General features: G+C 39.0%; 1 protein-coding gene and 1 non-coding gene across 2 annotated transcripts in view; both read right to left on the bottom strand.

The window, feature by feature from the left end:
* The window catches only part of LOC126199153 (exosome complex component RRP45-like), a 72,421-nt gene extending 67,617 nt beyond the window's left edge, over positions 1–4,804 (bottom strand). The window contains exons 1-4 of the mRNA XM_049935909.1: positions 4,647–4,804; positions 3,081–3,175; positions 2,784–3,006; positions 2,480–2,700 (exon numbers count right to left, since the gene is read on the bottom strand). Coding sequence (XP_049791866.1) covers positions 2,480–2,700; positions 2,784–3,006; positions 3,081–3,175; positions 4,647–4,712 — 605 coding nt within the window. The 5' untranslated portion in view covers positions 4,713–4,804. The remainder of the gene's footprint in view (positions 1–2,479; positions 2,701–2,783; positions 3,007–3,080; positions 3,176–4,646) is intronic.
* A 6,319-nt stretch (positions 4,805–11,123) lies between these two features.
* On the bottom strand, positions 11,124–11,198 carry Trnat-ugu (transfer RNA threonine (anticodon UGU)). Its single transcript has one exon. It is a non-coding gene; the product is annotated as a tRNA-Thr (tRNA).
* Between the last annotated feature and the right edge of the window lie 2,285 nt (positions 11,199–13,483).

Here is a 13,483-nt window from a genome sequence, read left to right as displayed (position 1 = left end):
AAGTGGTTCGGAGAGAAGGTACTGCCAAATCTCCCGCCTAATTCAGTAATAGTTATGGGTAACGCTCCTTACCATAACAGGCAAACAGAGAGAACTCCAACGAAGTTTGACATGAAAGTGCGAATGCTGGAGTGGCTGCAACGCAGAAATATCCCCTATGATAAGAGTATGAGGAAGGACGAGCTGTATGCAAAAGTATGAGCGAATAAGCCAGCTGAGAAGTCTTTTGCTGTAAACCTGTTGGCTGAAAGCAAAGGCCACCAGGTCATTCGCTCGCCACCTTACAACTGCGACTTAAACACAATAGAATTAGCATGGGCGAAGATAAAAAGGTATGTTAGGGAGCACAACATATCAGGGGACTTGGCTGCCACAAACATGCTGAATCTTGTGGACACAGCTTTCCAGTCAGTTACTGCCAATGATTGGAAGGGATATTGCAAGAAAGTTAAAGAAACAGAAGAAGAATATTGGGCACGTGATGGTGTCATCGAAATTGCTGTGGACAAAATTATCATTAACACAGCCACATCAGATGTAAGTGAGGAAGGCTCAGACACACAAACGGAAGACAGTGACAGTAAAAGCGATTAATCACATGGCGTGAAATGTTTTTACAGAAGATCACGGCTTGAATAAATAACAAAAACAATCTCCTATTAGTTTGTTGTAAATTGTATTTCTGTTCTATTTTAATCAAACACAGAAACGGAACATAGTGACAGCGAAAGCGGTGGACCACATGGCTTTAAATGATTTTACAAAAGCACGACATCTCGAATAAATACGAAAAACAATCTGCCATTCATTGTGTCATAAATTTTATTTCTATTTCAGAATGTTCCCTTTCCTTGTGATAAGCGTACTTCATTGCTGCAGTTAAGATATTTATTAAACACTAGCTGTACGCCCGTGCTTCGCAATGGAAGAAATCTTGGAAAGTTGTTGACCGACTGATTTAAAATTTTGGCACAATGTTTTTTAGGAATACGCCCGTGGTTTTATATATTTTTTGTAACACGTTTGCGAAACGTGTTAGTAGTGAAGAAATAATAGAACAAAATGTCATGCCTGACGTGGCACTTTTTCACGCATCTTGATGTTTACCACATAATATCTCCTGAATTATATGTCGTAAAGAGACATAAATTTGCCGGCGCATTTACTGATACATGTGGATACTGTATGCAAAATATGTTGCCATTAGAGTTAATAGTAACGAAATAATACATTAATACGTCATGCCTACTGCAGCAGATTTACGGTATGTACTGAGAAAATGTAGTAAGCGACAACTTTTTTTCCTTTCATTATTTTGTGGAGGGTGCCAGCGAGAAAAATTTTCGTAAAGGTTTGAAATTGTATGTAACATTTCTTGCTAGTCACCAAGTGCTCTCATTCTCAAATAGTGGATGCATAAATCTGGGTATTTTCCCGCGGTGGCATCTCATTGTTTATGACGTCATGTCTCCTCAAGAATGTGTCTTATTTCTTTTTTTTTTTTTCAGCTAGGAACCTTCGTGGGCATACGGAGAACAAATCACCAAAATTTCATCGCAATCAGATGAATGGTTTGGGAACGCACAGAGGGCAGACATACATTCATTCATTCATTCATTTTTATATATAGAGATTGACAGTTACGTTATACTATATGACCTGTTTAAGTATATTTAAATTTTATAATTAATAGTTTAACTAACATTGCGGGGAATGAAATAAAAGAAAAAAAAGAATTGTGAGCAGTGGGAATCGAACCTGGGTCCGCTGCATGACAAGCCTTTACCTAATCTTTTTTTTTTTTTGTTCCACAAAAACACCAACAAAAATGGCTACAATGAAATGACATAAATAAGGTGACAGATAATTGCAGTCATAAATTACAGCAGTCAAAGAATCAATTGCGCTACGCATGCTACTGTGACCTAACTGTTGAAATATTGTCCATTACTCTTTTCGGGCGTTTGGAGAACAATTCACCAAAGTTTCATTGCAATCGGATGAATGGTTTGTGAGCGCATTGTAGACAAACATACATACATTCATTTTTATACATATAGATTTTAATGCACATGACAATTTCAGTTTCGTTTACGAACAAGATTTAAAGCGAGTTTTACTTCCAAGCCTTTCGTCTGCTTTCATGTAAGCATGACGTGCAATTTGTAGTGCCAGCACTGCAACCGGTAGGTGTGCCTTGTTGTCCCCCCCCCCCTCCCCAACGGCTCCTCTCCCCTCACCAGCCAATGCTTGCTTCCTCTTCTCCCTGCACTCCCCTCACAACTCTGTCATCTTACAGTTAACACACTGTACTAACAACACAAATCCTGTACTGCACAGTCTGATCATCAGTCCTATAAAATTGAATACAGGACAGTAAATAGTTTTCTGTCTACACTGGTTCAAGTAGTGAAAATTTAATTATAACTGTCCTGTATTTATTTGCTTTAAAAGAAAGCTGAATAGAGAAGTCACCCACCCATTGTTGAACACGGCAAAGGAGACACATACTGGGTAATGATGAAGCGTTATTGGTACCGTGTCTTTCTCTTCTGCACTATGGATGATTATTTTGCCACCCTCAGCAGTAAAATCTGGGCGCTGAAAGTGACCCAATGCTGTCAGAGCAGCAACAGAGGCAGCATCTGCCAAATTTCCTTCATGGTTTAATACTGTTATATCTACACGAAGTGCCCACACCTGCGGAAAAAAAAAAAAAATGTAAACCTGACAGTCGTTTACAAAACAGCATCAATATACTTTCACACACATGATTAATATACTTTTTCTTCACTTTTGATGCACAGAGACTCCAAGTCAACAGCCCTGCTATCTTTAATACATTTCTCCAAAACCCGGCTCAACTGAACGGCAAGGTCTGATGGTCGTCCTGCCTCAAAATCAGGTGCAGCCATAGGGCTCAATTCCACATAAACTAGAAGCAGACCTTCCTCTGGACGGGTTGGTTTGGGTTGTTGAACTTCACAGGACACCTGTGCTATAACTCTAAAACAGTGAATAATATTTACATGAGGCAAAAAACCAGCTGAAAAACAAATGTAATTTTAAGGACGTCATACCTGGTCAGCCCCAATAAAACTTGACAGCAGCCTAGATCACTGCCAAAAAAGATTTTCAGATCTCTGTGCTGATTAAAAGCTCGGCCATCAAGTCTCTGAAAGTCAAATAATTACTGATATCAGTTATGTACAACAACACTAAAAATTTAAATTATAAGTGTCTCAACAAACATAAGCACACTCAAATTCTTATGGAATATTGTCAACTTTTCTTAATGATGTGAGAATCTCATTCTGTCCTAATTTTACGCACAAAGTAGACTGAAAAAATTTGTCAACTGTCAGCAGAATAGGTTTGTGTGTCCTACGTGCAAAAAATCCTTAATTTTTACCGTGTTTATGATGGCAGTCAGACTTTAATGAGAGAAGTACCTGGATTTTTTTTTCAATGTACAACTTCCATTTTGAAACCAAGGAGATCTGAAATTCTCACTCTAGTAGCAGCACCAAAGTTTCATACTTAATCCAATATTTACTGCGTAACAATAACTTGCTGATAAAGCAGTATAACAGAATGCGGCACAATATTGCAAGTATCTTCAAACTAAATATGGGGTCCTACTAATCCTTGCGAAGAAATGAAGCCCAGTGTGACCTGTATACAGAAATTCTAATTGGCAGAATCAGGACACTTTAGTTATGAAGAATCACAGTAAATTCTGAGTACGCCTAGAAGCCAACCAATATACTCTATGTATAAAGGTGTCTGATGTCTCCTAAATGAGAATAAAAATCTCTTTATTAAACAAATTGTTCCGAAGGATTTATATGTCCTGATGGAAATTTCGAACTAAGTACTGTCTCTCGAGACACTTGGTAAAATGGTGCCATATCAAAATAGTTAATTTGTCATGCTACAATCAAAAAGAACAGAAGTCAGTTTCATTAAACAAACTGGCAATGGCAGTGCCAAAATGGGACTCTTCAACAATCCGGTAAGTAATTCAATAATCAGTTAAAAGGAACAGATGCTCTAGATACTGACCACTTACTTAAATTGCATGAAGACTTCAGTACATTCAAATTATGCCTTTAGTGCCAGAATAATCAAAGAAATACTGATTATACACTCTCAAAATTATTTTCTCTGACTGGCAGTATATATTTCAAACAATAACATGAAGTCATACATTAACATCGATGACTTTGCAGCAGATCAGTTCCACGATGTGTGTTAATGAAACGAACGTTGGTGACAGCAGTGCAGGGAGCTGTTGAAAATAATGCCACGAATAATTGCTTAGGTGATTATGACAATAATTATTGTTGTGTAATGTGCGCTGATACGTAAATCTACCAAAATGCAATAACAATTATGGCATATAACAACCAGTAGAATTATTTTCAACAAACGCGTGATGATCATTTTTTTCGCCTCTGATGACGCTGAGTGCTATGCTTGAATCATAAATGGGAGCTATACAGTCTCACTGACTGTAAAAGTGTTGTAGAAGGCTTTGCTGTCTTCATATTAAAGTCTGATGCTGTCTGTCTGCACCAAAGTTGTATACAACGTGGATTTGTTATTACAAACTTTTGGCAACTACGGTAATGCCATTAACTCACCCTCCCTTCAGTCAAAGCCTGAAGGACAAACGACTTCTCACAGCTGGATAACACACCGCTTTTCATGTTCACTTGTTACCTAATGGCTCAACTACATAACAACAACATATCAACAGCGTCCTTTACGACAGTAAACACGAAGCAAAGCACGAACAGCAAAGATATATACAAACGTAAGAAAAAAAAACGGTACTACACAAATGATAGGATGGGTGATCTATTGTGATTTGTGTCTAGCTGCGTTGTCACAAGCTGCTGCAAAAATTCTAGAATGAAAGTAAATGCCAGAATAAGTATCCTTTCCAATTTCACTGTCTGCATGTTGAGCTCTCGCGAGACCTGTTAGCTCTCGGCTACGAACTGTGAAACCAGCTGAAGAGTATACGTCATTTCACACTGATCGTCACGTCACACCACGTCACGTCACATCAAAACATTCCACAGTGCATTTCAACTGGTAGCAATCGCATAGGCCTTCAAAGGACAGTCATGTCACGCCAAGGTTTCTCCGGATTAGAATTTTGACGCTATTGTCGTCTATTAGCATCGGAAGTTAACCTATTTTTGCTGCGCTTACTCCTGTGATAGTAGTGGATTTTGTATCTTAATCTTATATTGTGATTTATTTTTGTCGTAAACTGCAAATGTTGCATGATGACTTGGATATTTTTCTCGTCGGCCATTCTTTTACAGCTGAAGTCAGATATCTAAAAGCGAAAAATTGTTTTGCTTTTACAGTACTTGAACAGAGGCGGTACCCGCGCTGTATATAAAAAAGAACATACGTTGATCAAGTAATTTTCATTAAATAACATATTAACTGAACAAATTAGCAACAATGAAAAATAGAGATGTTTATGACATTATTAGTTATGGTATATAAGAAAAAAACATATTGATAAGGTTAAACAGGCTCTGTTTATACCCTGATAAATCTCCTTTGATATGCTTGTATGTATACACTTCCGCTGGAAAATAAATGTCGATGGTTTGTATGTTATTTCACTTCTCAACACTTAACCACACAAAACTGATCAAGAACATAAGTTACGAAGTTTGCTTTGGCCATTATTAAACTTCGTTGTTGCTAGTTGCTCAATTCCGATTTCTACCTCTTCTTTTAACCTCACTTTCACCGGCTGCTACTGGGATCAGTGAATTGACGTGGCATGATGTGACATGACGGACAGTGTGAATACACACTGATTTGACGGTATTGAGACATGGTGTGACATGACGCCAATGTGAACTGGCCCTCTGCGTACCCAGTCTGACACAAAACTACCATCGCAGACATAGTTGACAAGGTATTACATGAAACGTGTAGGGTAACTACAAGTTGTTTGAACCTTGTCACTTGTAAAACTTTACCATCTCGCAGGCACAGCACCATTAGATATTTGTGGTAAATTAGCTGCCAGTCTGGAGACAACAAAGCAGGCTCATCATTAAAACCACCCATTATGTGGGCGTGTTCCAGCAATCCCAAGGGTGAGGTACCAAAGAAGTTGCCTCAAGTCACTCCAGTTTTGCAAACAACAGCAGCTACAGGAAGGAAACAATTATGGATTTCTCGACTTGAGCATAACTCTACCTGGCATCTCCATTTGGAAATCCTCACAGCTCAGTTTGTGAGTAATGGCGGGTGTGGATGTGACTCAACTGTCTTTCTTCCGACACTGGAAGATCCTGGAGTAATCTCCACAAACAGTGCTTCTCTGCTGATACCACCAACCCTGACTGCAAGGAAGCACACACTATGGACACCTACCGCATTGTCAACTATGCCCTGCATCATGCATCATGCAAGAAGATCTACTGCTTGTGATTCTCAGCACAACTGAGGTTGCAGGATTTTGGTCAACAGTAGTGTACCTTGATAATTCTTTCTTTCATTACCTTCCAATTGTAGCTTGTGTGGTTTTAGGATCAATGCCTCCCTGGCGTGTGAATATCTTTTGTGTTGCTATGGGCAACTATGGACGCTATGATTTCTTTTATTCCGTGTATTAAGCTTTATGTCCATAATTCACGTAACTTGCTTAATCTATTAATAAATTGTTCCAATCAGAAACTGCCTGTAAATTACTCTGCTAACAGATTATGGGCCCAGAATTATAAATCGGAGTAATATTCTAAAAAAAAAAAAAATTATGAGATCACCATCTCAGGAAAATTATTAGCAGCACGTGGTAATTTGGAACGACATAATCGCTAAAATCATGGTATCAGTAAATACCAATTCGTTGCCTACGATCGAAAAACTGATGGGAAGAGAAAACTACAGTACCTGCAGTTCGCTATGCGAACATATCTAGAACACAAACAATTGTGGGGATGCATCAGTGGCGAAGTACAGGATGCAACTAAAGTTTGTACAGCAAGAGCCAAAATTATACTTTCTGTCCATCCGTCGATATACGTTCACTTGCAAGATACATCTACAGCAAAAGAAGTGTGGGACAAGCTAAAGCAAATCTATGAAGATTTTGGTATCTTCAAAAGGATAGGATTATTAAAAACGTTACTGTCGACCAGACTGGAGAATTGTTCATCAGTAGAAGATTATATGTTAAAGATAATTTCCACGTCACAAAAATTAAATGGCTTGAATTTTGAAGTTAAAGAAGAATGGATTGGATGTATTCTGATTGCAGGATTACTGTACGAATATAAGCCTATGGTTATGAGCTTAGAAAATTCAAACGTGCCAATCTACATCTACATCTACACCCATACTCCGCAAGCCACCTGACGGTGCGTGGCGGAGGGTACCCTGAGTACCTCTATCGGTTCTCCCTTCTATTTCAGTCTCGTATTGTTCGTGGAAAGAAGGATTGTCGGTATGCTTCTGCGTGGGCTCTAATCTCTCTGATTTTATCCTCATGGTCTCTTCGCGAGATATACGTGGGAGGGAGCAATATACTGCTTGACTCTTCGGTGAAAGTATGTTCCCGAAACATTAACAGAAGCCCATACCAAGCTACTGAGCGTCTCTCCTGCAGAGTCTTCCACTGGAGTTTATCTATCATCTCCGTAATGCTTTCACGATTACTAAATGATCCTGTAACGAAGCGCGCTGCTCTCCATTGGATCTTCTCTATCTCTTCTATCAACCCTATCTGGTACGGATCCCACACTGTTGAGCAGTATTCAAGCAGTGGGCTAACAAGCGTACTGTAACCTACTTCTTTTGTTTCGTATTGCATTTCCTTAGGATTCTTCCAATGAATCTCAGTCTGGCATCTGCTTTACCGACGATCAACTTTATATGATCATTCCATTTTAAATCACTCCTAATGCGTACTCCCAGATAATTTGTGGAATTAACTGCTTCCAGTTGCTGACCTGCTATTTTGTAGCTAAATGATAAGGGATCTATCTTTCTATGTATTCGCAGCACATTACACTTGTTTACATTGAGACTCAATTGCCACTCCCTGCACCATGCGTCTATTCGCTGCAGATCCTCCTGCATTTCAGCACAATTTTCCATTGTTACAACCTCTCGATACACCACAGCATCATCTGCAAAAAGCCTCAGTGAACTTCCGATGTCATCCACCAAGTCATTTATGTATATTGTGAATAGCAACGGTCCTATGACACTCCCCTACGGCACACCTGAAATCACTCTTACTTCGGAGGACTTCTCTCCATTGGGAATGACATGCTGCGTTCTGTTATCTAGGAACTCTTCAATCCAATCACACAATTGGTCTGATAGTCCATATGCTCTTACTTTGTTCATTAAACGACAGTGGGGAACTGTACCGAACGCCTTGCGGAAGTCAAGAAACACGGCATCTACCTGTGAGACTCCATAAAAAATAAATTACTGCAAGAAATAAACGATGAAGCTTGAAATAAACATTCGATTAGCGATGCTGTTCTGCGAGTCAACAAGAAAAAGAGCGACGTAACATTAAAACAGGGTCCTAGGTGCTATAATTGCAACAAGTATGGGCATCTGGCTAAAAGCTGTTGCAGTAAGAAGAAAAACGACAAAAAAACTTCGACCAAGACAGCCAACTACCAGACGTTTCTCGCAACAGCAGCTGCAGGTAAAGATACACGGACAGTATGGTACGTAGAGTCAGGTGCATCAGCACACTTGTCTAAATATCATTGTAATGAAAGTAGTGTTGAAGCATTGACAGGCTCGCAAGTTTTAATAACAAATAATGAAAACTTACCTGTAAAAGGTAAGTCTTCATTTGTAGATGTTCTCACTGGTAACAAGAAACCTAGAATCAAAGTAGAGGATATTCTGTATGTGCCTCAGCTAAGCAAAAATCTACTGTCTGTTAGTAAAATAGTAGAATAAGGTCATTCTTTTTTATTTGACAACCAAGGTTGTCGTATTCACGACGCATGCAAACGGACTGTACCGACTAGACCAAGCATATGATCGAAATTATGAAGCAAAATCCGTATTGCAGGCAAATAGTGCAGACTTGTGGCATAAAAGACTAGGTCATCTGCTTTCTGAAGCTATGGATGCACTTTGTAATGGCCTGGCTAGTGAAATTTCATATAAGGGAACAATAAATATTCCCTGTGCAATTTGCTTAGAGGGAAAACAAACAAGACTACCTTTTCCACGATCTGGCTCAAGACCCACAGAAATTCTCGAGCTAGTTCACTCGGATCTGTGTAGGCTGATGCAAAGTAGACCAATTGGAGGAGAAAAATACTTCCTCACTCTACTTGATGTTTATTCCAGGAAAGTATTTGTGTGTTTCCTCGGAAATAAAAATCACGTAGTACAACTGATAAGAGACTTCAAAAATCTAGTAGAAAGGCAGACTGGGAAAATGATCTACACTCCATGCACCGATAATGGCACAGAATATGTGAATGATCATCTGATAACATTTTTCAGAAAGGAAGGAATCCGACACCAGACTACAGCGCCATATACACCAGAACAAAATGGAGTGACTGAGCATTACAACCATACAATAGTAGAAAAAGCAAGCTGCCTGCTCTTTGAAGCCAATTTGCCAAATAAATTTTGGGCAGAAGCAGTCTCCACTGCTGTTTATTTAATTAACAGGCCCCCAACTAATTCACTAAAGAATAAGACCCTAGAGGAAGCTTGTACAAACAAGAAGCCGAATCTTAAGCATCTTAGATATGCTCACAATCTAAGAGCCAACAGACGAAAATGGGGCAAAAAAGTGTTGAGTGTATTTTGGCAGGATACTGCGAAGATTCAAAAGCATACAGACTTTCTGAACCTAACTGTCAGAGAATCATAAAAACGAGAGTTGTGATTTTTGATGAAGATGCTTCGAACAGTGTAAAGAGGGAACTGAGTCAATGGAACCAAGTCGACTGTTTCTCCCACTGACAGAGAAAAAGCAAGATGAAGTAACTACAACTGGATTAGAATAAATTGAACCTGAACATGAAAGTGTAACATCAAGTAGCAGTTCAATGAATACTAGCAGCAATGACGAAACAAGTCCAGACGATCCAATTAATGATAATGAACAACTGCAGCAAATACGAAGGTCATCGAGAATTCCAAAGCCAAACAAAGTGCATGACTTTGTAACTTATCAGTCTAAACAGTCATGACTCTGATTCTTTGACATTAGAAGAAGCGATGATGTCAGACAATGCTGAAAACTGGCTGAAGGCAATACAAGATGAGTTACAATATCGCAAAGATAGCCACACCTGCGAGTCTGCTGATTTACCTTCATATAAAAAACCATTAAAAGCAAAATGGGTATTTAAAAGAAAGAAAGATATGGAAGGTTTCATTGTACGCTACAAAGCATGGCTAGTGATAAAAGGTTGTGCTCAGAAGCAAGGCCTGGACTACGATGAAACATATGTGCCAGTCATAAGATATAACTCTTTATTTGCTATGGCTGTTAAACATGATCTTGACATTGATCACTTAGATGTTGTCACAGCTTTCTTACAAGGTGACTTACATGAAGAGATTTATGTGAAAGTTCCAGAAGGAGATCCAGTTACAAAGACAGTGAAAGATAATGGTGTAAAAAGACTGAAAAAGACAGTATATGGATTGAAGCAAGGTGGTCGCTGCTGGAACTTGAAATTAGATGGTACACTATTGAATCTAAACTTCAAAAGGTCAACAGCTGATTCTTGTGTCTACCATAAAAATCAAGGTTCAGACATTTTAATAGTTGCTGTTTATGTGGATGATATGCTCATTTTTAGTAACAGCTCACAAGACATATACGCTTTTAAAAACAAACTCAGAGAAAAATTTAAGCTGAAAGATCTTGGTGAAGTTACAAACTGTTTAGGCATCCGAATTACTAGAAAGCACAAAAAAGTTTATTTGTGGATGGATCAGACAGACTATGTGGAACAAATTCTCAACAGATTTAATATGAAAGAGAGTAACTTAATATGTAAATGATAATTAAATGGACAGCCCAGCTGCAAACAGGCGTTGATGTACTTCATTGGGGACATGTTGAAAATGTGTGCCCCAACCGGGACTCGAACCCGGGATCTCCTGCTTACATGGCAGACGCTCTATCCATCTGAGCCACCGTGGGCACAGAGGACAGTGCGTCTGCAAGGACTTATCCCTTGCACGCTCCCCGTGAGATCCACATTCCCAACATATCCACACCACTACATTTGTAGTGCGCCTAATAGATGTTTGCCCATCATACTCATTACTCGTGGCAGATTAATCTACCAAGTCCCGTACGAGTTTGGGCATTGCGTGTGCGTTCACACAAGAAGGTCAATGGCCGGGAAGCCATATTTTAACTATATATGACGGTAGTATCTGTTCCCGAAAGAACAGTTACCGTGGATGACCATGCAGCTTTGCTAGAAATGAAATGATTCATTTCTAGCAAAGCTGCATTGTCATCCACGGTAATTGTTCTTTCGGGAACAGATACTACCGTCATATATAACTTAATATGTGCATCACTGGACAGTAATCATATGCTCACTCATGATATGTGTGAGCAAGAAGCTATGGAGAACAGACCCTATCGTGAAGCAATAGGTAGTTTAATGTATGTTCAATTAGGAACAAGACGAGACCTAGCGTTTCCAATAGGAATTGTTAGCCGTTTTTGTAATAATCCAGGCATACTGCAGTGGTAAGCAGTCAAAAGAATCTTCAGATATCGAAAAGGTACTAAGGATATGAAACTTTTGTTTTCTAAGTCAGAGGGCTGCCACATAGTAGATTACTGTGATGCAAATTGGGCTGGAGATTCTGAAGACAGAAAGTTAACAACTGGATATCTCTTTAAATCTCAAAGAGCAGTGAAATCTTGGCAATGTAAGAAACAGCAAACAGTGGCCTTATCTACAACTGAGCAGAATATATGGCTCTGACCTCAGCATGTCAGAAGGCTCTATGGCTTCAAAGGCTATGCAACGAAATATCAACAAACCCCCCAAAAGACCCTGTCAAACTATTATGTGACAACAAGGCAGAAATTGACCTGTCTAAGACTAGCGGCTATAAGAGTCAAACCAAACATATAGATACAAGACACCACTTCATAACGAAAAAAATAGAGTCAGCACAAATTACTGTGGAGCACATACCTTCAGACCAAATGATAGCAGAAATGATGACAAAATCTCTGACGAAGGCACGCCATCATCTGCTACTGCAAGATTTTGACTGAGAAAGTAGTTTTTTGTTGTGTGTGTGTGTATCTTTTTTGCAGGCGTAATTCTAGTGGGGGTGTGGGATTTTAGAATCTATGCCTCCCTGGTATGTGAATATCTTTCGTGTTGCTATGGGCAACTACGGACGCTATGATTTATTTTATTCCATGTATTAAGCTTTATGTGTGTAATTCATGTAGCTTGCTTAATGTATTAATAAATTGTTCCAATCATAAACCACCCGTAAATTACTCTGCTAACATAGTTACCACTTATTGCATTTGTTTCTGACTTGCATTAAAAAAATATGAGCAGTTATCATTGGCATCATGCCCATTATGGCAGTAAAGCTGTGCCAAGAACTAAATAAGAGGAATATAAAACACAAGTGTTCGATCCAAAAGCGGATGAAACACCAAAATAGCACATATTTATCAAATACACTGATGAACACAAAGATTAATTGTATCAAATTATGAGGTATCAAGTTTTCTGCAAGTTTCAAAAATAGAACTTGTCATTTACGTACCGATTTTTTGGTTTTTAGCTGCATCTACCTCAAAAAAAATAATACTCATATACTTGATATGTATGTTTTTTGAGCTGTTAATTTACATTGTGGTATGATGACAAATCCTCACTCTAAGATGCTCTCTGGGTAAATGATTAAATCGAAGCAAATGACATCTTGAGATGTGATGAACACATTGTTGAAGTGGGATTGTTCTATTTATGCAAGTCTAAGTGGGAAATGTGCAGGCATGATGCCGCCAAATTGAATGGCCAATAGCAAAGAGATACTTATCAGTAACAGGAACTGGACTTTGTATCCAGAGATTTATTGGCCCTTCACCTGAATATTTTGTCTCGACTATCAGCAAATTCTTGGGTGTGGCCTGATAGTGCTACTTGGGTGTTTCCAGACTGGAAATGACAACATGATGTACCACGTCAAATTGAAAGGTTTCATTGCTTCAGAGACCATTTACTGCAAGTAGAAAAGTTAGAAGATAAACTTTGTATATGGACTATGTACAACCTTACAGACAAACCTCTGTCTGACATGGTGGTTTCAGTCTTGGGGAAAGGATTGAACTTTGTGCCCACCCTGAGGACACCACCCTTTCTGGACACTTCAGCTCTGTTGAGCAGGGAATGCTGAAACTGTCGTCTAGTGCCATCCCATTCTGTACCACATA

The sequence above is a fragment of the Schistocerca nitens genome, chromosome 8 (assembly GCF_023898315.1).
Source record: "Schistocerca nitens isolate TAMUIC-IGC-003100 chromosome 8, iqSchNite1.1, whole genome shotgun sequence".
Taxonomy (NCBI): Eukaryota; Metazoa; Arthropoda; class Insecta; order Orthoptera; family Acrididae; genus Schistocerca; species Schistocerca nitens.
This window is presented reverse-complemented; position numbering and strand designations above follow the sequence as displayed.